The sequence below is a fragment of the Syngnathus leptorhynchus genome, chromosome 8, assembly GCF_054491065.1.
Source record: "Syngnathus leptorhynchus isolate UIUO chromosome 8, UIUO_Slep, whole genome shotgun sequence".
Classification (NCBI taxonomy): domain Eukaryota; kingdom Metazoa; phylum Chordata; class Actinopteri; order Syngnathiformes; family Syngnathidae; genus Syngnathus; species Syngnathus leptorhynchus.
The window spans coordinates 4,950,583-4,974,854 of record NC_141202.1 but is presented as its reverse complement, the minus strand read 5'-3'; the positions used below and the strand labels follow the sequence as shown (position 1 = coordinate 4,974,854).

The window sequence follows — 24,272 nt, the reverse complement described above, 5'->3', positions numbered from 1 at the left end:
TCCAGTGTCATGTTCTTCTCATTGAGTTGGACTCCTTTCATCCACTTTTTGTGTGTTGTTTGTTTTAGACTCTGGCCGGTCTGCCCGATCAAGACTCTTACTACGACGTGGTGGACTGTTTGGAAGAGCAGGGCATCGAGGCTTTGGCACAGAGACACCTGAGCAGGAAGGGCTCTGACCTTGACCTTGTAGAGCAGTTGAACATCTACGAGGTCAGAAAGCTCCTTCTACAACAAATCTATTGTGATGTCATCCTGTAGTTGACTTGTTTCTGGTTTTATCCCAAGACGACTCTCCGCCGCGAGGACGGTGACGATGAGACGCAGTTACCTCCGAGCGGCAGGAAGGAGCGCCGGCGGGCCAGCATGGGCGGCACCGGCGAGCGCCGCGGCCTGGAGAGACGACGCAGCCGCAGGCATTCTCTCCAAAACAATCGAGGTCCCGTCTCGGCGCCGGCGTCGCCATGCGGCCCTTATGCTGGCGGCATCCTGCCCTTTGGAGGCCAGCGTGTTGAAGACATCGCCGAAAGGTGAGGTGCACAAAGCCACTGAGGGAGGATATCCAAATGTTTCCATTTTGACTTCAGATGTTGCAGTTGAGTTTTATCAGTACCAGTCAGCAGACAAAAGTACTCGCCCCTCACCTGATCACTGCCACTCTTAATGCATCACATCCCAGCCAGGTTTTAAAATAGCATACCAATTAAACCTTCTGGTAGCTCCCAGGTCTGGCCGGTCATGCGATACCGGCCCACTACAGGAAATTCTAGCGGCCTTTGAAGATCAACGTTTTTCCATTTTGTTAATGAAAGCCAGAAGGGTCCGTGCGAGCGATGGATCTAAATAGAAAACGGGCAACAAGACTCACGTGTGTGGAGGCAGAACAGGAAATAACACTGAGCATATATCTCACTGAAAGGAATCACCTTCTCGGTCACTAACAATTTATAAAATAATATTTGATAAATGTGCCTTTGTCGCTGTGTTCCCATCTCTTGTGTGTTTATTACCACCTCAAAACTCAAAGCAGAAGGTTATGTTTTTGTATTTAGTTTGTTGTCACCCGGATTCATATAAGTCATCGAACATTACTGCCACTTAGAGGACACATTTGGCCTACTGCGTGCCATTCTGTTTTTTTTCATCACGTTCAAGTCTTTTGCTATTTCAATGAGAATTTATGATGATTGGCAATTTAATTTTAGTGACATTTAGGGACCTCATTTTTTTCATAAATTCATCCATTTATACCTGTGTGTATGCAGGCTCTAATTTTATCAAGGAAATATTTAACATGCAGTGTTGAGGCGTTTTCGTAATGTGCACAATGCGATAGGTCACCACTATAACGTTGTTTTTATAAAGACTATAGAAGTCAATTTGACTTGCAAAATTTGTTTCTGATTATAAATCTGATAAGTAAAACATAAATTGGAGTTTGTCGAAGGACCAAACAAGAAGTAGCTTAACACAAACAGTCTCACTTTTATTTTAATCTTAATAACTTCATCACTGATATCAGATCACAATAAAAACCAGCTAACAAACATTCTTGCACCTGTTTCTCTGTCTTGAACATCTTGTGACTCACTTGCTTGCTCTATGTGTGTGTTCAGTGTTTCCCTCAAAATTATAACCGGAATAAAGCGTAAATCAAAGCACTGTGATTTCTCGTTTACTTTTAGCCTTCGCTGAACTGAATGAATACAAACACCAGGGACGCAATATCACATGATAAACTCTACTTTTATGTGTAATGACTTCCAGAAATGGAAAAAGTGAGTCCATTGAGAAATATCGTACATGGGGAAACACTGAGATTTGTCAGCATGTTTGTGTTGTCTTTTTCCAAAGTCATTTTTGCTTCTATCTTTTCACTTTGCCTCTGTCGCACTTCTCGTTCTTGCGCTCTCACTTCACTCCTTTGAAACCTCAAACCGTCCCCTACCGCAGAGATGAGGAGGAGGAGGAGGATGAAGGAGAGGAGGAGGAGGAGGAGGAGGAGGAGGAGGAAGAGGAAGAGACAGATGATGAATGTCATCCAGTCACTGAGTCCTTTAGACAGGACGATCACAGGTATTGTAGGCTAACTGTCCTGGATGGGATACAACCAACCCCATTATGTCCTTTATCCACCACCCTCCCTCCTCCCAAAAAATACCCAGACTAGAACTGACCGTAAAGCAGTGGGAACCCGGATTCTGCGAATAAGCAGATTCTGTGAGCTCATTGTTACCGCAATACATCAAACTAGCTCGCTGCGATCAACCTCTAATTGTAATTCCTGGTATTTCGTTTACAATGCTACTTTTTCTTGGCACTTGAAAAGTGCTTTGGTTGGAGTTTACCCCGCTTAGCTCGGATTAGCGTCAAGCCGTCATAATCGGTTCAATGGAAAATTCTCGATAAGTAATTCTTTTGGTTTGGCTCAATGAAATTGGGCTCGGTGTTGTTGTTTTTGTGCTTTGAATCCTAAAAGACAGGAAGTTGATCAGCTTAAGGACCACGACATCCTCTCTTGTGTCTGTTGCAAATCATCGCAAAGATTTTAGTGTGAAGTTTGTCCCAAATAAGCACATAACCATCCCAAATCCTGTCCTCATGGTTTCTTGTTGATTGAATCCATGATAAATGTGCTCCTTTTTTTTTTTTTTTTTTTTTATTTCTTCCTGCCTCCTTCCTGTATTGGTAGTGTTTTTTTTCCACCACTCTTACTAAAACACCTCCTTTCCCACCACAATCTGTCTGACTTCCTTAAAGACCTGTGGTTAAAGGGAAAGGAAGAAAAAAAAACAAAGTTCTTTTTGCAATTTCCTGGAAAGTTATTTTGAGATTTTTATCACTCATCGGGCTTTTGTTTTTCATCCGAACCATCGTTAACACAAGACGAGTCAATAACTATATTTTAAGACCATAGAGATTTTTAGTGTGAGTCACTGTCTCTCATCAATGAAATGGGATCAAGTCACATTTTGCTGGTTACAAAGGGGTACTAAAAGAATATTACCGTGGGAATTGGGTGAATAAAGTATTGGCGACAGGATGAAAGTAAAAATGGTACAAAGATGAATTTGTAAAAATATAATTTATTTTATGGGACAAAAATAGCTTTACAACAAGAAAGTCGTGATTTTATGAGGTAAAACATCATTGTTTAAAAATGGATGATAACAAAGTTGCAGTCAAGTTTTTTTTTCTTTTATTCCCTGCAGTCTGTCTGTCTCCATCTACTTCTTTTATGTGTAACACTGACAACTTGTCTTGTTTCAACTTCTTTGTCTCACGCTTTCTCCCACCTTCAGTTTGAGTAAAACATCCAACACTCTCAAAAAGACCTGCTGGGATTGCTGTAGAACATGATAAAAGTAGTGCTTTGCCGCCATCCCGTGGCATCCTGTTTTCAATGAATTGAGAAGTTGGCTTGTGGCATCTTTAAGCTTTTGGCTAGAGGTTCAACCTGTCAATATATATATATATTTTTTGCTATCTGTGATCGAGCTTGTTGTGTTGATCCATTTACAGGGTTACTTCCAATGAAGCAGCACAGCCAGGCAAGCAGCAAAGTCCAGAAGCAGCCAGCAATCGCTTCACTAGTACGGCAACCTGCACACCGGAGTCTAAAACTGAAAGGTTGGCCTGGATGACATTCTCTAAACTTATCAACACTCCAACATATGAATATTGTTTCTTCATCCATGCAGACCTGCTTTAGGAGGCCTGCTGAGCTCCTCGTACAGGCAGCATCAGGAATCTTTGGCTGCAGAGAGGGAAAGGAGGCGCATGGAACGAGAGGAGCGTCTGCAGAGGATCGAAAGGGAGGAGAGGGAGCGCTTCAAGTCAGTCTCAACTTGCAAAACACAAGTGTTGTTATAGCGTCAATCCAAACCGTCATTGTTTTTTTTCTTTATCCATCTCAGTCGAGACTATGTTGAAAAAAGGGAAGAGGCGAGACAAGCCAGAGAGGAAAGGTGGGTTTTACATGGTGCACATGAACTGACAATATTGTTACAGTTGTAATCATTGATTTCTTAAAAAAAAAAAAAATCATCTTCAGATCATATGGAAAGAGTTTGATTAGCAGCTGCAAGAATAGAAATCAGTATATCGCTTATGTCAGCGTTGTAATATTTATTCATATCCGCTGTATTTATGTGTGCTTACTAATTCAGATTGCAGAAACATCGTGATCTTAATAATTGAACGTTATCCTTCGCTGTGGCAGGTACAAGGCCGTGGAGAGGCTGGCGGCCGAGGAGTACGAGCGAGAGCGTCCTCGGATGCCCGTAAGAGGCCGTACGGAGATCACACTGTGTTTGAGTTCCAACCCCGCCGTCCGCTCGGCATCTCGCTGTGTCACTACTTCCTCTATCGCCTCACAGCAAGACAAAACACCCGATGCTCAGCAGACGTTAGGTAAAAGCTTTAGATTTAGCGCTACTATTATCATTGGCATGAAGGAAATAGATTCAGATGTCCTGATTAATGTTAGGATGGATGAATAGATGCACTGATATTTATTAATCCAGAGAGAGAAATCTAGTCTGAAGCTTGCTAAAATAATTGATCAATAGCATCAGAGGTGCAATTATCTGCACTCTTCTGAATGGTTTCTAAACTTTCTTGCAGGAACTGAATCCATCCCGGCGTCAAAACATGACTCCCCAACAAGAACAAAAAGTCCAGCATTAACAGGATCAGAACTTTGTCTTTCACCTCCCTCACAACCAAATATGGCTGCAAAAGAGCCGCCGGCAGGCAAGAAGGATGTTTCTGACACTCGACCAGTTCAGAATGTGGTGGAAGAGCCAGAGGAGTGTAAAGAGGGAGGAGTGGGAAATGAAGGCAAGCTTGAGGAGATGGAACAGGAGTGTGAGATCGGAAGAGAAGTCGACGAGCAGGTGGACGTGGCTGATGAAGTGGAAGTCGCTGAGGAAGCACAGACAGCTAGTATTGACGTGGAAGTGGATGTAGAAGATGTTGAATTAGAGGAAGATTGTGAGAGGGTTCCGACCATAGAGAGGGATGTGGAAGAAAGTATAGTGTTGAGCGAGAAGGAGAGACAGAATGAGGAAGTGAACGAGAAGGACAATTGCTCGGCATCCAGCATCTCATCCACCAGCAGCACTCTGGAGAGGGAGGAACGTGAGGAGAAAGTCAAAAATGACATCGAAGCAGGTATTTCTTGCAGCGAGAGTCTTTGAATAATCCATGTAGAGCAGAGATGTGCGATCAAGGACCAACTTTGAGACGGGTCGTTTGTAAGCGAAAGTTTAAAATAAAAAAATGTTTCAAAATGTAAGTGTAAAATACTTATAATTAAATGTATATTAGTATTCATGTAAAATTGTATTTTGATTTGATATGCTATTTGATTATTTACAATACATGTATTTAATGGCAAGATTCAAGTATTATAAATTAAATATAAATAAATAAACAAATAAATAATGAAATAAATAAATATAAATTGCAGTTTTTACAAGTCAGTTTTTAAAAAACGTATTTTAAGGGTGAAAGCAGCTAAATGAATGCAACAAATATTACAAGACTCTTCATAATGTAAATACTCAGTGATTAAAGGACAGCCTGATGTAGAGCAAGTCAGAGATTATGTGTCCATTTTGATCTTTTCCTCCCACCAGGCCAGTGGAGCCAGTGCATTGAAGTCTCGGAAGAGAACGACATCCTCAACAACAAGCGCTTCATGCTGGACATGCTCTACGCTCACACATCCAACAAGAAGGATGACAACGGAGGAGGAGAGGCCGAGAAAGAAACGGAATGTAAATGTGAAAAGGACCCAGAGGTGGCTGACCCCTCTGTGGCCAGCTTAGCCAGCCGGATCTCCACACTGGAGGCTCACAGGCAGGCCAATGAAGAAAATGTGAAGAAAATGGAGGTGGACATTGTAGACAAGCAAAGCACTGTACGGGCCGTGGCGGGAAAATTTGGTGATTTGGTCAAAGGTCTGACGTCTCTGACTGAAGCGGAGGCGTCAAAGGAGCCGCAGCACGCTCAGACTGACAACTCTGGCGGCATCCCGGCGGCCCAGAAGAAGGAATCGGACCAAATTTGGGACCAGCTCATGGCCGCACCCAGGGAGCTGCGCATCAAGGAAATGGATTTCACCGACTTGCGGGATGAGGATGACTTGGATATTTTAGTTATGGAAAGCGTGATGGGGTCTGGTGATCACATCCCACCGCCGCCGCCGCCTCCTCTGCTGCGCAGTGCTGTCCTACCGCCACCCCCGCCACTTTTTGGATGCCCCCCGCCTCCTCCCATCCTTGGCAAAATGGTGCTCCCACCTCCCCCCTTCATGCCACCGCCATCCCCTCAGCTAAATCGGGGCGACCTTCCTCTGTTCCTCAAGAAAAAGAAGACAATTCGACTCTTCTGGAAAGAGGTGCGCCCCATGGAGTGGCAGTGCAAGAACCATAAATTCTGTAAAGAATCCCTGTGGTCCAAATTAGAGCCACTTAAACTGGACACATCTAAGCTGGAGCAGCTCTTTGAGTCCAAATCCAAGGAGCTGCCTGTTACCAAGGTACATAGAATAAGCCGGAAAATATATTTCGGATCTTTTTTGTGAGTGAGTGAGTGAGTGAGTGAGTGAGTGAGTGAGTGAGTGAGTGAGTGAGTGAGTGAGTGAGTGAGTGAGTGAGTGAGTGAGTGAGTGAGTGAGTGAGTGAGTGAGTTGGGATGGATGGATGGATGGATGGATGGATGGATGGATGGATGGATGGATGGATGGATGGATGGATGGATGGATGGATGGATGGATGGATAATTTTGACTTTTTATATATTTTTTCTACTTTTCATATTATATAAATTGTAAACCTTCTATATGTGGTTTAATATGTTGAGCGCGATCACCGACTTGTGCCGTGTCTCATAGAAAGCAGCAGTTGATGGCAAACGGCAAGAAATCATCGTCCTGGACTCCAAACGCAGCAACGCCATAAACATCGGTTTGACGGTCTTACCGCCTCCTCGCACCATCAAAACGGCCATCCTCAACTTTGATGAGTATGCGCTGAACAAAGAAGGCATCGAGGTAAGGATGACAAACTCGCGTGAAAATGTGAACTGTCTGTCAAGTTCAAATGGCTGCAAAATAAGTGCGCTGAACTGATGCTGCGCCAACGCAACAAAAATTCACAATTGGATCTTTCATAAAAAGAGAATTCATTCACCTAGTGTTGCCTGTCCTTTGTCTTTCTCGCGGCGGGTAATTAATCACTTTGTATATTAAAATGTCCACCAGCACTTGAAAATGATGAGACATCAGTGGAGAACGATGAATTTTGTATCCCTTCAGTATTATGCAATAGAATGAGCACTCTCCACAAGAAATTCCTGTTCACCTTTTGCCTTTTGAAATATTTTTTTTTTTTCCCAAGCCAGATAAAAAGGTTGAAAGTTCACACGTCACACATATTTCTTGGAACTCTGGAAACATCTTAAATAAACAGTGGTGGAAAATGTCAGGATCAATTTGTCTCCTCTGCCGTTCTACGATTTACTTCCAGACGTGTTATGCAAAAACAAAGCGATGAGGACTTGATAAACGATCCCCCCTGGAACTCTCCGTCCCCCTCTCTGTCATCTCATCTGCTCTCAGAAAATCCTGACCATGATCCCCACGGAGGAAGAGAAGCAGAAGATCCAAGAGGCTCAGCTGCTGAATCCCGAAATTCCCCTGGGCAGCGCTGAGCAGTTTCTCCTCATCCTCTCCTCCATCACCGAGCTGTCGGCCCGCCTGCAGCTGTGGGCCTTCAAGATGGACTATGAGCTTACGGAGAAGGTCGGTGTCTGCGCTAGCTTTGATCACATGCACACGTTTCAATTCATCAATTCGAATTAAGTTTTTATTTCTTGAGCAGTGTAACAAAGTATTTTTATTTTATTGAGTCCAGGCACATATTTAGCCCTGAGGAGAATCAACCTGTCACGATATGTTGTTGGCATAGATAGATAGATAGATAACTAAAAATACATCTGAAACTTTTTCAAACTTGGTTGGGACTCACTGGTGAAATGAATACCCCTTTGAAAGTGTCAATCAAAAGTGAGCATTATTATTTTTGTAAAGGCAGATTTGTTGCTATAGCTCTTGTTTCTAATTAGATTTCACGTGTCACGTGCATCTCGGAGATACGCTTAGCACAATAGAGAACTTCTGGGTTCAGATCTCGAGCCAACCTGCGCGGAGTTTGCATGTTCCCTCTGTGTTCCTGTTCATGTAAAAATGAATGACAACGAATTGGAAAATATCAGGCTCTTGTGTTTTGTAGGAAGTTGCGGAGCCACTGCAGGATCTTAAAGAAGGAATGGACCAATTGGAGAAGAACACAACTCTCCGCTACATTTTGACCACGCTCTTAGCCATCGGCAACTTCCTTAATGGCACTAATGTGAGTAAACGTCAATGTGCTTATTGTGATTTTGAACCACAAAAACATGGAGTGATTGTCAACCAGGATGAAGCAGGTGCCACAAAGGAAGAGAGGTTATTAGAAATAATAATCAAGATTCATAATCAATATTTCTTCAGACTATACAAGAGGAAAAGTCTTAAGTGGAGTGCAATGGAAGAATGCAGAAAAATTTCCGTCAATATTTAAAAGACTTTAGTAGGTCCCTGAAGAGGATGTTGACATGAATCAACTTTTTAAGTATCTGCACTGTTCTTTTTTTTAATTTTTTTTTTATTTGTCAGAGCAATGCCGGACAACGTGTGGGAAAGCTCGGTCGACTTTTCACTGAGAAGAAATAAATATTGGAGCGATTGTGTATTTTCTGAACGTTTGGGGCGTATGAGGAGTATATATCTGAATCTCTGTTATGTTCTTCTATGAATGAGCGGCAAACACGCGAGGGGAAAGTACAAGTCATGGACATCAAAAAAAAAAAGCCAGCGCTCATAAATAATGTCTGGAATTTTTGTTTTTAGTTTGACATTTAAAGTTGGAAAGGGAACAAAGGAGAGAGTGTTTGCGTCTTTCATGCTATGTGCTGGCTTGAGCTCTCCGCTGCAACCAGCACAGCAATCTGCCGGCCTGGAAGTAGATTGTGGTTCCTGATAATCACAACCTAATGAAGCTACAGATCATCTTGGCACGCTTTGAGAGTCTTTTTGTGTCTTTGCCAGAGAGGAAATGCGCTGCAATTTGGGCCTTTTGATTGCCACCCCGCCCCTCATCCTTCTTTTTCTACTCTCTTGAGGATTCTTGTTTACTTGCTTGTCCAGGCCAAAGGCTTTGAGCTGAGTTACCTCGAGAAAGTCCCCGAGGTGAAGGACACGGTTCATAAGCAGTCCCTGCTGCACCACACCTGCGCCATCGTGGTGGAGAAGTTTCCGGATAGCTCCGATCTCTACTCGGAGATTGGGGCCATCACTCGGTTGACCAAGGTGGGAACGGTTTAACTAGCGGTATTAAAATTAATCGATTAATCAACAACTAACGGATTAAGAAATGAATCGCCTCGTATTTCAAATCATATTTTTAACTAAAGGGCGTCCAAAATTTCTGATTTTAGCCTCTCAAAAGTACTAATTCTGATTTCTCTAGTCCTTTGTGAAAACAACTGATTTTTCTTTAGACATTTGCAAACATCTGCTTTTACTTTGGGAAAGCATGGAGATCAATGTTGTGTTATATTGCATAACTGTTGTTTAGTTGTTGTTGTTTTTAATCATTATATAATACCACTTAAACAAAACTTATTGTTTAATAAACAGTAATTGGGAAATTTTTCAACACATTTCAACGCAAATACAATTGTATCTAATTACTCGATGGAATAATCAATAGAATAATTGATACTAAAAACATTTGATAGAGACTGAATTTACCATCCAGCTGGCTGCTTGTTTATCGATTGCTTTTTTTTTTTTTTGGTTAGGTGGACTTTGACCAACTTCAAGACAATCTGACTCAGATGGAGCGAAGGTGCAAAGCATCATGGGATCACCTCAAGGTCATTGCCAAACATGAGATGAAACCAGCGTTGAAGCAAAAAATGTCTGACTTCCTCAAAGACTGTGCGGAGAGGATTATCATTCTGAAAATCGTACACCGGAGGATCATTAACAGGTATGTAGGTGTTTTTCTGTATTTCTCCTTATCTCTTGCCACTTTACATGTTTGTTTAATATTTATCTTTATTTTCCTACAGGTTTCATGCTTTCCTGTTGTTCCTTGGCCATCCAATATACGGCGTCCGTGATGTCAGCATTCATCGCTTCAGTAAGATCCTGAGTGAATTTGCGCTGGAGTACCGCACAACCAGGGAGCGGGTGCTCCAGCAGAAGCAGAAAAGGGCCAACCATCGTGAGAGGAACAAAACCAGAGGGAAATTGATTACAGATGTAAGTGGATAACGAACCAATCATATAATGAGAAAAAAAAAATGCTGATGTCATCAAAGACCAGCTCACAAGCCTCCGCTAGACCTTTGTGGTCAAATTTCAAATCCGATACATAGCTAGTCGTTTAAGTTACAAGAATAACAATGTCATGGAAGATATTAAATTTGAAAAATGTCAGTCAGTGCTTCTGACAGCGTTTAGGCCAGCAGATAAAGGCTTTGCTGGTTCTGACCTCCCACCACCGCTACATACATTTGTGATTACATCAGCAAGGCCCTCCACATGTATACGTTACTGTAACAACAATCAGTGTGTTGACGTCAGTCTCCTCTGATGTGGTCGCTTCGGTCGACTTTTGTAAAAGGCCAGAGCAAACACCTCGCGTTATGATTAGAATCTCTTAGATGCACAAGTGACTTAACCTACACTTTTCCACCAGTGGGTCAAAAATAACCCATATTCGAATCAATGTGTTTTTAATGCCATTATTGTCATTTTGGTAGAGAGTAATTATGATGGACCACACAATAATGATTTCATGTTTGAAATATCTTTATTTTGAACTTATTTGAAAAAGACAATTACCAAGAGCAGTCATAGCAAAAAGTGAACATCCATTGTGTGGACATGTTTGTTTGTTTTTTTCCTAAAATAGAAATGCTCACTTTTGACACTGTCAGGAACACAAGATAGATAATTGTATAGTATGTTGTATGTTCTTTTATTGCTGTAAGCCATTGTTATCTCCATGTAGAGGTGAAGTCTCCGAAGACTCTAGCTATTTTGTATTCCAAATATCAGATTAGTTACATAAGCAATGCTGTCATTGGAAGTTCCCGCATGACATTTTACCGCATCCTCCATCCCCCCCTCCCGCCCTCCCTCCCTCCCTCTCGTGTTTGTAGAGCGACGACGAAGGTGACATTGAGGTAGGGGCCCTGCTGCCTGCTACGGGCCGCGTGAGAAATATTTTTGCTGTGACTAACATCCAAGACTTGAACTTAAGGTTGCATGGCAATGATGGGACCACAAATATATAACCAAAGATACAATATGAATGGAAATAGAACCATGGTAGAGCAATTTTTGCAGGGGACTAAAATAGTGATGCATAATTGTCGCCACTGTTATCTAGCGAAAGAGTTTGTCTTATATTTTTCTGCAAAAGAGTTATTTGGAATGACTGCTGTGAACTGACTAAACAAATGGCTCATCAAGCCTGAAAAGTGCTTTGTCATAATGGATGAGAACATGTTTGACCAGAGAATAGCAGTGATTTGTTGATTCTCACCTTGGCCTGTACCCCCTATTTCCTGCAGAGCGGTAAATTCGGCGGCGCCCAGCCCGACACGCCCGAGAGCCAGCCTCATGGCATCCAGTACGCCGAGGACGCCGCCGAGCACGAAAACATGAAGGCCGTACTGAAGGGCAGCGTGCGAAGTGGAGACAGCGAGACCTCCACGGTGCCGGGCCTTCGCACTCGCACGCGGGTCGGAAGCACCAGAGGTGACCAATTGCAATTTCGTCTTTTACTTTGTATTTTATTCACTATCGAGTGTCACAAAACAATCCATAAACCCCACAAAAAAAAATCAATATTGTCATCATCTGCTCCAACTTCTTGTGTTTTCAGCTCAAGTGCCGCCGTGGTGCATCGCCAACGACGACACCATCAACTGCACAGATGACACGGCCGACGAGATCATGGACCGGATCGTACGCTCAGCCACTCAGGGGCCGGGACCGAGGACGCAACCTCGTGAGAGGCGGCGTTCCAGAGTCAATCGCAAATCACGTGAGTCATTTTTGAACCGAAATAAAAATGTAGCAACCAACAGTTCCTAAAATTAAATACAACTGAACTTCACATAGGTAGTGCTTCTTTCGTGCACCACTAGAGGGAGCATTCATACTATTAGTGCTACATTGACACCACCTCACACCTGTTTGTACAGTATCACATCTTATCAATATTTTTTAAGTTCCATTCTCCATAACTAATCATGTCCACTTTGTGTTATGCTTTGTGAAGTGAGGAGGACACTGAAGAGCGGTTTGACATCCGAGGAGGCCAACGTCCTGGGCTTGTCCGATGGTCCTGACGTGCAGGTGTGAACAGGATTCGAGGACGCACGTTCAACGCCTCGCTCCCGTGCCGACATGGATGACTCATTTGCGCCTGCGTGAGAAGACCACTGAGCTTGGCTTCTGTCAGATCCCGCCTGCACTCCTCCAGCGCTTGATGTCTTCAAACACCTAAAAGCACCTGTGTGTTTGTGATCTCTGGTGGTTAGAGTGAGAGAAATCCAAAGATGTCACCTGCGTGTGTACAATTACTACTGTGCTACTAACGCCTGTGTATTGCCTTGCGCTCCAGAAGGTGACCCACCGGCCATCAATTAATGTGAAACACTTGACGAAAAGAAGAACACATTAGAACCCAATTCAATCAAGCAGGTTGAGGAAGAAAATAGGTAAGTGTGGCGCTCAGCAGTGGCTTCTGTTGTCCCCGCTGTATATTTCAGTGCCTTTCTTGAGACACTTATTTATTAAGGAGAAATTTTCAGGGACATCCTAATGAAATGAGGACCGAGCACGAGCCGCGGTGATTTCTAAACGGTGTTTGGATCGACTCATAATGTATTTATTATGACAACTCTCTCCCGTCGCCTTACGTGTCATTTGACGTGAAAGTGAAAAGTATGAAAAAAAAAAGACATCTCCCTTCGACTGGCAGCATTGGAGATTCTGTTACAGGCACTCCTCTCTTTAAAATGAATGTGAAAATCATCACTTAATGTTTCTTAACATCGATATCAAAGCGATGTGAAAAGGGAAGGTATTTTTGAATGAACTAAAGTAGGCCAGTTTATCTAACCCGCTATAATCTTCGAAGCATTTTTCCTCCCAACATTTACAAGTCCCAGTTTGCTATTTAGAATGGGAGCATAGCCATTAAAAGCAAACACCAGCAGTAGATATCAGTGAACTCTGTTCAGCACCTTAGATTTCAAGTGTAGCATCTACCGTCCTTCCTTCTTTATGGCAAAAGGGTCTTTTTTTAAAAAAGAAAAAAAAACAAGCATACAGATGTGTCAAGATATAGGGCCAGTGATGTAAAATGTCTTTTTGCTCCATTTGTAGAATAGTGTATTATAGAGTAAAAGCAGTATTATAAATGTAATTTAAAAGTTTGAAAGAGTTCATTCTGCAAGTTACGGTTGGATAATAAACGCTGGTTCTGTGCTCTGGACACTTGACTGCTTTGATATCATTGCACTAAACTGCTACACACACACACAAGCAAGGCTTCATATGTAGCCAGGAACAAAATGTCAATATTTACAATTAAAATGCTTGTGAAAAGTTTTCCGGCTATCCTAGTCTTGTTTTAAGGACAGACGTGCAACAAGGAGTCACAAACTGAAGTCATGTTTATTTTTAGTTCACACAATCCATGCGTCAAGGAGCACATGGAGGTCAAGTTGATCAATGACTTGAGGTGCTCGGGACCTAATGTGACAATTTTGCTTTGAATAAACTGCAGACAGTACAATGGACAGGATAGCTACCTAGCAAGGAAAGAAGGATGGAAGGAAATACAATAGAGCATAAAATGATTTCAAAAGAAAAAAAAAAGAAAAATAAGCTGAAACATTGTCAGCAAATCCAGTGCAACCCAACACACGTTCTGCTATCTGAAAACAGAGAAAATAATAAAAACAAGGGCGCGGGTTAAAAATGATATAATTTGCATCTCCTGATCATAATTGAAATTAACACACAATTTCCCTGAACATTTACTTTTGCACAGTACCTCAGAATTGTATAAATTACAAAATGGAATATTCCCTTTCCATCAGACATGATTTACTTGGTAAAACCCCTGAATGAGTGAAAGGCAGAAAGCACTTGAACATTTTATATTGCTACATTTATTTAAAAAACAAAACAAAAAAAACAAAGCTCATGTTTGCATATCCTCTTAGGTGTGGGGGTTCTCAAACCAATAAAATCGCATTTTCTCAGCAATAGCACCAAATATGACATGGCTCCAACAGTCAGCTGGCAGCTTTTAGAAAGTCAAGTGATTGGCCTCAGAAAAGGGCAAAGTCGTAAACAAGTCTAAATGGAGGGCAGACATTTTTGTCTCTGCTAAGATTTCATCTTGTGGAATAGATCCAGGTTGACTAGAAAGGATTAAAAAGAAGACTAGGTCTTCCACACATGCTCCCGTTTAAAAATAGATCCACTTAAGCTGTGTGTACAAAGCTCATATAAAATGGTATATAGCCTGGGGGGGGGGGGGGGGGGGGTACTTCTTTCGACATGCAGCACCAACCTGCCTGTTTGGTCTAAAAAGAGCAAAATGTGTGCAGCACTAAAACAAAAATGGACAGGAAGTGGAACCCAGATAGCAGTGAGACAAGCGGACATATGTTTCCAAGTTAAAGTGCCACTCCAGTCTGCACGCTCCTTCTAGGCCAGCTGATGAGGAGCTTCAAGCATCTCCATGAGGAAAGTGTCAATGGGTGTGTCGCCGATCAGCTTGAAGAAGAACAGGTGCTCCAAGCACTTCAGGCCGATGGAGCGCAGCGCGGGCAGGCGAAGGAGCAGCTTGGCGAACCTGGCACACGACGCGCGCCTGTCAAGCGCCTGCTCCCGCTTTGTCTTGGAACGGGTCCAAAGAAGAAGAAAAACGGCAAGCCCACATACCTGCCCTGCTGCTCAGGGTACTTGTGTTTGCAGTAGGCCTCCAGCGAGGCGTAGACCTTCTCTCGGAGCAGCTCCACCTCCCCCGTGTTGGACAGACCTTTAGCATCTGTAGCAAAACAACACATTCAACTCTGAGGAGGATTGTGAGTGGAAAAGCAGGATGCTAGGCGGTTTAACGCTCTTTCTTCTGTACTTGAGATAATAGAGTAGTTGAGACGTTTGGCCAAGTGGCGTCACCAAATTCTGCAGACAGTAGGTGACAAAATGTCATTCGCAGGCTCACCTGGGTTGAAGAGGACGATGGCGCGAAGGCAGCCCAGCTCCGTCTTGTCCATTTGCATATCTCTCATCTTGTTGACAAGCTCAGTAAGAACCCTGAAGGACGACAACAAGGTTTTCAAAATTTGCAATACGGTCAAGTTTTGGTTTAAAAAAAAAAAAAGAAAAAATTAGAACCACATTGTCATGTTACCTGTCAAATATGGCACCGACCTCCGCACTTTGCACACTCTCCCTGTGTTCAAACAAGCATGATTACAATGAGGACCTTTGTGCTAATTGACACAAGTCTAAGTGGCCAAACCTGTCAAAGATGGCTCCAACCCCTGCGCTGTGAGCACCATCGCGTTGCAGCTCTGAGGTGAGCAGAACGCCGTCCTTCAGGGCAATGGAGCGGTGGGAAAAGGAGGCAATGAGGAGCTCGTTCCAACCTGGCAACACCAGTGTTTGGGTTACATGAAGATCTTTGCCACATACACATTAAGAATACAGTGAACCCCCTCCCATTAACCAACCTCTGGATTTTAATTTATCTCTATTTACTGAAAAACGTAATCACGCCCATCCACATATTTCGGTATCAGTTTTGGGTATAGTATTTGGGTCTTAAACCATTCTACAAAAGCAATTCTAAAATATTTTGGAGGACACCACAAATTTGCGATGGGGCTCGGTCCTTAACCTACAAATAATGAGGGCTCTCTGTATGTGTGTAAGAGATGAGGCACCTGCACGCAGAAGGATGACCTGGTCATCAAGGGGCAGCTCACAAAAGTGAGGGATTCTCTTGGCCCATTCCACCAGGGCGAAAAGCTGCTTGTCGGCGGTCTGGCAGATGTTGGTGACCGCGTCATGGGGCTGAAACACACACTGCTGCGTCACTATGAGCACTTTGGAAGTTTTGCGTGCAAACAACAAAACCGTCAAAATCTGGTTCACACTGGTAGTTGGCAAAGAAACAACGCTCATGTGGCCTACACTCCAACCAGAGTTGTTGAACAAATAATTTACTCTATTTTGAAATGAGGATGTAACAAAATGTGGAAAAAGTGAAGAGCTGTGAATACTTTCTGGATGCGCTCTAGGCTAGTCCTAAGTTAAAAAAAAAAAAAGCAAACACCTGTGCAATAATAAAGGTTTAATGAAGAAATAAATTATTTCAAATATAATCAATCTTGATAAAGTTAGACCAAGTCACAGAACAGATTGTGGGGTTGATAGTAGCCTGCAACTGCTGTTCATGCGCCATTGAATTCAACTTGCGCACCACTGAACACCAGTTTAGCTTTACACTGGCAAAGAGCCAATGCAGAGCTACACGTCTTTCTCCAAAGCTCCATGTGACATAAGGTCGCTGGCTTCCTGCCATTAAAAGGCGGTTGAATGTTCATAGCAAGCCTCCAATGAATGATGTAATAAACCCCCCCCCCCTGCCCGGACAGACAAAGGCTTGCTGCTTGTCTGGCACCAATTAATAGGGTGCTCAAAGTGGGTGCTTGTGCAGCAGACGAAATGTCAATCAACTGGTGGTAACTTTTGCTTGAGTTTCAAAATTGCTGTGCGCCAGATGAGTATGCTCACGTCATCAAACGGTTTATATGTCAACATAAAATAGCTTTTTTTTTGTTTGTTTGTTTGCTTGCTTTGCTCAGACTTGAAATGGCTGTTTTCAGAAAAACAATGTCATTTTTCTGAATTGTGTAACAAGAGGTGGTTGCAAATACTCACAGAGTTGCCCGCAGAGCCTCCGTCAGAGTGGAGCTCAGTCTTCAGCTCCACCGCAGTCTCTGCCTCCAAGATCTTCTCCACTGGCATCTCCTCATTAATACCCATGCTGAACTCCAGCTCGCCTTCCCGCTCACGGTTCCTCTGGCGCTCTTCCTGAACCGCTGCATCACACAAGGCAGGAAAGAGTGCTCAGTATTAAGACAAAACTTATTTCAAATATTTTCACTTGGTTAGTTAGTTACTTTTCGATTTTAACTTAAATTTTTTTTTTTTCCTTTAACATTTTAGTGAAAGTCATCTAGCATTGACTTGGCACTTGCATTTGGTAAGATGGGGAAAGCAGCCGCAAGGTTCATTATGAAAATGCTTTACGCGTTGGAGAAAACAATAAATCTAAGACACATTACAGTAGAAATAGCAGCTTGAAAATATCAATGCCATACTCATCCAACCCTCATCTTTTCCATCTTCTTTCATCCACCTTACCACTATTGAAAGATGGAGAAAGGGGAGAGTTGGGAAAATGAAGGGGAAAACAGAGGTTAGATATTTAAACCCAACCTGATGCATTTTGTCTCTACTACATTTCTAAACTATTTTAAGCCCTACTACCACAAAACTAAAGAGTGATTAACCAGCGTAGGGCACCTTGCATCACGGTGCTTTCCCCCTTCTTTTGCTGCTTGGTTATTTGGTGTTGTTGTTTGTTTTTTGTTACTTTGAGAGACGCGTTTTGCAATTCGAAACCTGCATACCTTCCCTCTTCATGCCCATGGCCAGGCACTTCTGGTAACGGCAGTACTGGCAGCGGTTGCGCTGGCGTTTGTCCACCAGGCACTCCTTGTTGTCCCTGCACGTGTAGCTCAAGTCTTTGCGGACCGTCCTCTTGAAAAAACCTTTGCAGCCCTCGCAGCTGTAGACGCCGTAGTGCTTTCCTAGTGCACAAGAACCACGGGCATGATGAGAGAAACTCGAGCAAATGTTGTTGCCTTTCAAATGGAACAAACGGTGCGGGTTATTCACTCACCAGATGAACGGTCTCCACAAATGACGCACAGGCGCTTCTGAGACAACATGATTCCCGGACTGTGCGCGGACATGGGCCTTAAGCCGAACGGAGGCTTGACGTCCTCAGAGTTGCTGATTGAATGCATCCCTGACATGGCGCCGGAAGCTGAGAGCTGGACAGACATGAGTCACAGAGACAATTAACATGTGGTGTGATACAGCACTGGCCAAATGCACAAAGTACTTCCAGGCCAAAATAGCAGAGTGCTTTTAATGTCAATTTACCTGACTGTGGCTGATGGGTCCAAATCCCAGAGAGGGCGAGACCATTGGAGAGTTGATAGCAAACGGAGAACCAATGACATTGGTGGGGCTGTTAGGTGCTGAACTGTTAGGTTGCTGGGAAGACATTGCTTTTGTAACACAGGATGAAGTCCCGCTAGATGGATATCAGTCTGAGGATGACAATTAGATATGTGCAGTTATTAGTACTGCATCATTTTTATGACCACTTGCGTAATGAGTTTGAACACAGGAGCTGTGTCAAACATTCTGCCTTTACAAAGTTATGGCTATCTTGCATCATCATCTTTAAAGAAGATTTTATTCCAAGGAAAGAGTCTAATGTTTTAGTTATGTCAGTTGCATAAGGGTCATGCAGATTAGGAACAGCTCTCAATGTGACCAGATACAAATGTAACCCAGTGTACACATCTAAGAAATGAAAAATGTAGTATATGTTATATATTCCTGGATATGATACCATCATGAAGGTAATCGGGGTACATAAACTAACAGCGTTTGTGAGTGATCCCAAACTCGTATTGTTGGGAGTTGGCAATGTTACAGTGAAGGATTGTTACCACGTTTGCTGGAGAAATGCTGCTCGCCAACAAACACATTAACGTTGCCCGGCGTTCGCCCACTCAAATGCTCACCGTGAAATTAAACTAAAATCATAAAAAAACGTCTCTCAATGCACATAATACGGAATCGTTCGTCTTTGAATAAGTCATCATGAAGTTAAGAGTATGAACAGTGCATCGATTGGACGCACAAGCCTTTAGCTAGTAACATTAGCCGGCTACCATTAGCAACAAACCTGTTCCGGAAGGTACGTGACTCAAATTAATTAAAATCTATCCGTTTAATGCAAACATCCCCACGAAAAACTCGTTTGTCTATAAGAACCGCTTCAATTCGGTGTCTGTGTTGTAATTTAATCTACTTAGCGAAGCTTCGCAACGATTAAGGCTAACAGCTAGCGTGGCCATTAGCTTAGCGCTAACTTACATGGTGGGGCGAGCGAGATAATGGCAACGAACGAGTTCGCTTGCAGGTTCGGGGAACTCACCAAACACCAAATCGAAGCATTGTTGGATAGCTCGACTCTGTGTCTTTATCGAGCTTCCAGGGGAGACCCAACAGACAGCAAGGCCGCCGCTCAAAGCCAGTTGCCTTCAACTTGACGCTGCTGTTGTTTACTGGCCATGATGGCTCAGTGCCAGCTCCACTCGAGCCAAAATGTCTCCTGGGACCACCCAGTAGCGCTGTCACGTGACAGCGGCGCACAAGGTAAGCTGGTGGGAGGCGGGGTCCATGTTCTGTATTAATTAGGGCAGTGGTCCCCAACCTTTTTTAAACCACGAAACCGGTTACGTGTCAGAAATATGACATTGATATAAATAAATATTACATTTATAATAAATATGGAAATACGAATAAATTAAATCATACGGGGGTATCCCTCACAAGGGGGGGGGGGGAATCCCTCACAAATAGGCTTCACTTTATGCAAATACAGAGATAAGAAAAAAAAAGCCTTTGATTCCACTATTTCACAGTTTATTGCACCATGTGAAAACGTGCTTCTTTACAGAATGACAGGCATGAGCTTCCAATTGGGAGGCATTCATAGCAATCAAGTTCGTGGAAATAGCTGCTTATCCAGAGTGTCACAAGGCAAGCTCAAGCATGAGGGTTAAAATAAAAATAGCTAAATAAAATAATAGAAGTCGACACTTGAGTCAAATCAATAGTATCAGCTAGAACTGGCGTATAAAATCATTGATTTTATAATCATTGAATAATCATTCAATTATGAATTGAATAATTATTCAATAGGTCACCACATGACCTCCTTGTGCTTCTAATGCTCAACAGTTTTATGAATTTGTCATCAGATTCCTGGTGTCTGCGTGTAAACGTCAACAATACAGAAGAGAGATTGTGTACTAGCATGGAGTTCTAAAGAGACACAAACAAGAAAAACTGCTTTGGTAAGAGACATTTCTGAAGAGGAGTCTCTCAACAGGACAAGTGGAATTCTTAGTGCTTTAGTGGCGCCGGTGCTGCTACTGCCTCCTCTTCATAAGTTAATTAACTGTACAGAACCCAATACATATAAATATATATTGTAGTTTTTCTTTATGAAAACATATCATAATGAAATGGACCAGAACCCTTCTGCTAATTTCAGGTTTGTAACTTGAGGGTCTTTTAATACCACATTTACAAATGCAAAGAATAATGCAATTCTAGTTGACTAATATTTTTGATTATACAGTACACAAGAGTTATGGTGAATTCTGTGGAGTGACATACATATTTGACATATTTGCATTTCCCTTACCTAACAAATGAGCTGTCACTCCACAGAATTCTCCTCTATCATACTGGCGTTTTCCAATTTCCACTACATTGCGCTTAAGAGGACCCATGAAGAAGCAAAGCACTACTGTAGACGGACACACACGGACCTTGCCACTATCAACAACTTAACAGATATGAGCGAACAGATTGCCTCTGTTCCAAATGACACCGTCAGAGCGTGGATAGGACTGCAGCTGGGAGATGTATCGAGGTGGCATTGGGTAGTAGTAGTAGAGTAGTACAGTAGAGGAGTAGGTAGTAGAGTTGAGTAGTACAACTGCAAACAAACCTGTAACAGAAACATTTCTACGCCAGACGATATCTCTGCATTTACGATGCAGGTGGGGACACTGAACGCAACATCCGCTGTAACACCCTATGGAAGTAGTCCTCCTTTGACTTCAGGTATACTTGGTATTTAATTTAGTTTTCATTTTAAAGTAAAAGTCTAAACAAGGTACAGTTTTTGTGTTATCAAGTATGGCAGCTCTGAAAACTTAGTTTAAAGGGCCTATTGACTATTCTACACAAATTTACAAGATGAAGAAAACGTGTCGATTTATTTAATGACCTTTTGCCCTCTTCTCACAGAAAACCTAATATTAATTCATGAAAACATGACTTGGATGGACGCCTTGAGTTACTGCAGAGAGCACCACATGGACCTCGTCTACATCACTGGGCAAAGGACTCAGGATCAAGTGGCGCAGATGGCACAGAATGCCACATCATCCCACGTTTGGCTCGGCCTGCGCTACACTTGCACCTTCGACCTTTGGTTTTGGAGCGGTTCGACCTTTGACTGTTACCAGAACTGGGCTCCTGGACAAGGTCCACCAGAGCGTGCTCATGAATGTGGAATAACTGGTGCCATGTTGACCACAGGGAGGCAGCAATGGGTGAGCTTGCCTGAGTCACAGCAACTGAACTTCATCTGCCAGGACTGTCCTGGATAAGAAAGATTTTTTAAATTTGCCTCCAAGCAAATGCAAGTCGATTCTGCTAGTTTTCGTCACAGGTTTCATCTCGCTGCCATTCGCTTGTTCCACGAGAGCGGCACATTAGTGTGAGAGGATGCTCGAGGTCTGCCTCCTCCATTGTTTAACGTGAATGTCATTAAATATGAAAACACTGCGGCAAGCCGGCCGACACATTCATGAGCAGAGAGAGTGACATGAGAACATTGATCCGCTGCTTTCACCCAGGGGTTAATATTTGCATGTTGACCCCGACTGCTTGTGCTCAAGATGCTTTTTTTTTTAGGACCACCATGGATCTGATGCAGACGGCCTGCTGCCCCCAGTGACCTTGTCCACAGTGCCGAAGTCTACGGCGATCAGCCATAACCGTGGGAATTGTTCACAATATTCTTAACTGCTTTATTGATCATTTAATTGTGGAAAAAAATGAAAAAGTGTTATCTACAAAACTGAATAAAAAAAGTTTTTAGCTACATCTGAACAGTTTCTTCACGTTGGTAATATGATGACCATCTGACACATTGTGATGAATTCATCAATGGGGGCTAGAATTATTTCCTCAGACAGACATATTTAAAAATAGGTAAGACAAAGAACAGATGTGACAAGTTATCCAAGCAATACTTAATGTAACTGTAATATTATTTCTGATTTGGTGAGGATATCATTTTATTTTGTCTATCTATCCGTCCGTCCATTCATTTGTTCGTTCGTCCGTCTGTCCATCCATCCATAAGATAAAAAATGAGTGCTATATACGTATAATGAAAATAATAAAAACAAATGAAATGAAAAATAATTCAAACAAATTCATACATCTTTAACATAGATAGAATTTCTTAGTTTTTATTGTTCCCGTTTGCCATGAAGTGAATTAAATACATAATATCGTCTGTACTGATCACTTACATATCAAAATAAAATGTTAACTTATTTTACACTTTTTCAGCAAACTATAATGACCACTTTAAACATATAATAGCAATCTGTCCATCCAAATTTGAAGATGCAGACTAAAGACTAAGAGCAGAATGAAAAATAATTGTCACAATTTAATAGTGTGCATGGTGAAACGAATCAAAAAAGCTTTCAAACTTTTGTAATTAGCATTTTGTGATTGTACATCTCTATTCCAAATCCAAGGAAAAAGCATTTAGGTATAATTTCAGATAATTCCCCCCCCCCCCCCAACCTTGTAATCGTATACAGCTTTAGGAAGGCTACTTTTTGCATCTCCAATGAGCTTCTCGTCATTTGTCAATTACCACGGCCCATTACGCATGAGTGTGTCATAGCTGCGCTTGGACTGGCCACTGAGCCTCCCATCAGTTCAATGTTAATGTCCCATTGGGTCCACTCCGTCCGTTTGTGGACCATCTCCACCCCGGAGCCCCTCACCATCTTTTCTCACCCTCCTTTCCTCTTGTGTGCTGTCCAGCTGGCTCTGACCTCTGACCTCTTTACCCTCACTCCTGACCTTTGCGGGACATTCCCACGCCACACCCTTTTGTGTAATGCTCCCCATGGTAACCCAGCAGGCACTCTCTTCGCATCTTTAGAGATGACCACAACGCGTATCTTTAACTCGTAATAGTGTGATGCCGCCAATTTGGCCACAATATTAGGTACACCTGAAACTGGGACCCTTGACTGAAACATTCTACCTTGGAATATATCAGTTATAAGTTTGATCAATACTGTCAGAGAGATAAACTTTGCACTGTGGTAATGTTGGGTATTGTATGAAGTTAAACAGGATGTGCAAAATATTAGAAACAGCTCTCTGTGCAAACGACAATATTACCTCTCTTACACATGTCAAAACAAAGCATTATTATTTTTAGTGAAGGATTTTGATAGATTGTGCCTATTGAAAAAAGCCATTCAGTGTTTATATTCATGAATATTTGTTTGGGAAAATGTATCAAAATTTATAATTTTGCAAAATAAGACAATAAATACATTGATTTTGACCCTTCTGATAATATCCCTTTTTTTTTCTTTCCAAAACATCAACATTTGGAAAGACTTGAGATGAGCACTTTTTAACTTTACATCTTGGTACCTGTCATGCGCACTGCTGTCATTCTTTTCTTTTCTGCGTTGGAGCCCCCCATTGCCACGGAGCCCTCCCTTCTTTTCCTTCTGTCACTTTCACAGCTAATTGTAGAAAAGCAGATTTTCTCCTTTGAGGCCCAGTCGCTTAGGTAACCCCGCTCCTGCATGAAATGAGATGGATAGATGGGAAGTGGCGAAGAGAGGCACATGAGGAGGCAAAACGGAACAGGCAACGCTCGAGGTCGGATGCACACGCGTGTGGACTTTAACGAGATTCATTACGAGGTACATAGATTAGATATTGAAGGACACAATGTTAATAACTGGGACGAGAATGAAAATGCATTACTCAAGGTTTTGTAAGTACTTGGAATTTCTTTTGCAGAGAGAAATTGGCTTTATTTAAGAATTCAAAAGTTTAATTGTGACCTGCTTATTCACTTAAATTGGAACAAATCATGAAACATGCTTCACA

The 24,272-nt window shown here is 42.4% G+C and overlaps 3 protein-coding genes across 9 annotated transcripts in view; 2 read left to right on the top strand and 1 right to left on the bottom strand.

The window, feature by feature from the left end:
- Nucleotides 1–14,694, top strand: part of fhod3b (formin homology 2 domain containing 3b) — a 60,910-nt gene extending 46,216 nt beyond the window's left edge. For 2 of the 3 annotated variants that reach the window (XM_085918934.1, XM_085918936.1), the window contains 18 exons: nucleotides 69–212; nucleotides 288–529; nucleotides 1,953–2,075; nucleotides 3,522–3,629; nucleotides 3,701–3,835; nucleotides 3,917–3,967; nucleotides 4,222–4,412; nucleotides 4,626–5,174; nucleotides 5,642–6,546; nucleotides 6,900–7,058; nucleotides 7,626–7,808; nucleotides 8,299–8,418; nucleotides 9,255–9,416; nucleotides 9,911–10,101; nucleotides 10,184–10,376; nucleotides 11,696–11,882; nucleotides 12,010–12,171; nucleotides 12,409–14,694. In XM_085918934.1, the coding sequence (XP_085775060.1) occupies nucleotides 69–212; nucleotides 288–529; nucleotides 1,953–2,075; nucleotides 3,522–3,629; nucleotides 3,701–3,835; nucleotides 3,917–3,967; nucleotides 4,222–4,412; nucleotides 4,626–5,174; nucleotides 5,642–6,546; nucleotides 6,900–7,058; nucleotides 7,626–7,808; nucleotides 8,299–8,418; nucleotides 9,255–9,416; nucleotides 9,911–10,101; nucleotides 10,184–10,376; nucleotides 11,696–11,882; nucleotides 12,010–12,171; nucleotides 12,409–12,491 (3,888 nt within the window). In that variant the 3' untranslated portion in view covers nucleotides 12,492–14,694. The remainder of the gene's footprint in view (nucleotides 1–68; nucleotides 213–287; nucleotides 530–1,952; nucleotides 2,076–3,521; nucleotides 3,630–3,700; nucleotides 3,836–3,916; nucleotides 3,968–4,221; nucleotides 4,413–4,625; nucleotides 5,175–5,641; nucleotides 6,547–6,899; nucleotides 7,059–7,625; nucleotides 7,809–8,298; nucleotides 8,419–9,254; nucleotides 9,417–9,910; nucleotides 10,102–10,183; nucleotides 10,377–11,695; nucleotides 11,883–12,009; nucleotides 12,172–12,408) is intronic. The other variant, XM_085918935.1, reaches the window with a different exon arrangement.
- LOC147052104 (retinoic acid receptor RXR-beta-A-like) lies at nucleotides 13,793–19,657 on the bottom strand. 3 transcript variants are annotated; one of them, XM_085918950.1, is made up of 12 exons: nucleotides 19,462–19,657; nucleotides 18,393–18,562; nucleotides 18,127–18,280; nucleotides 17,855–18,034; nucleotides 17,552–17,587; nucleotides 17,100–17,260; nucleotides 16,100–16,229; nucleotides 15,676–15,802; nucleotides 15,565–15,606; nucleotides 15,376–15,467; nucleotides 15,093–15,198; nucleotides 13,793–15,003 (listed from the first exon to the last, which is right to left on the bottom strand). In XM_085918950.1, the coding sequence occupies exons 2-12, from the start codon at nucleotides 18,516–18,518 to the stop codon at nucleotides 14,856–14,858; spliced, it is 1,302 nt and encodes a 433-aa protein (XP_085775076.1). In that variant the 5' UTR covers nucleotides 18,519–18,562; nucleotides 19,462–19,657; the 3' UTR covers nucleotides 13,793–14,855. The 3 variants fall into 3 exon arrangements, with proteins under 3 accessions (XP_085775076.1, XP_085775075.1, XP_085775077.1); XM_085918949.1 differs by having other exon boundaries at nucleotides 17,543–17,587; nucleotides 19,462–19,656; XM_085918951.1 differs by lacking the exon at nucleotides 17,552–17,587 and having other exon boundaries at nucleotides 19,462–19,656.
- Nucleotides 18,745–22,181, top strand: LOC147052103 (uncharacterized). 3 transcript variants are annotated; one of them, XM_085918965.1, is made up of 5 exons: nucleotides 18,745–18,889; nucleotides 20,291–20,386; nucleotides 21,075–21,164; nucleotides 21,351–21,658; nucleotides 22,023–22,181. In XM_085918965.1, the coding sequence occupies exons 3-5, from the start codon at nucleotides 21,095–21,097 to the stop codon at nucleotides 22,131–22,133; spliced, it is 489 nt and encodes a 162-aa protein (XP_085775091.1). In that variant the 5' UTR covers nucleotides 18,745–18,889; nucleotides 20,291–20,386; nucleotides 21,075–21,094; the 3' UTR covers nucleotides 22,134–22,181. The 3 variants fall into 3 exon arrangements, with proteins under 3 accessions (XP_085775091.1, XP_085775089.1, XP_085775090.1); XM_085918963.1 differs by having other exon boundaries at nucleotides 18,745–19,682; XM_085918964.1 differs by having other exon boundaries at nucleotides 18,773–18,880.
- Nucleotides 22,182–24,272: the final 2,091 nt, after the last annotated feature.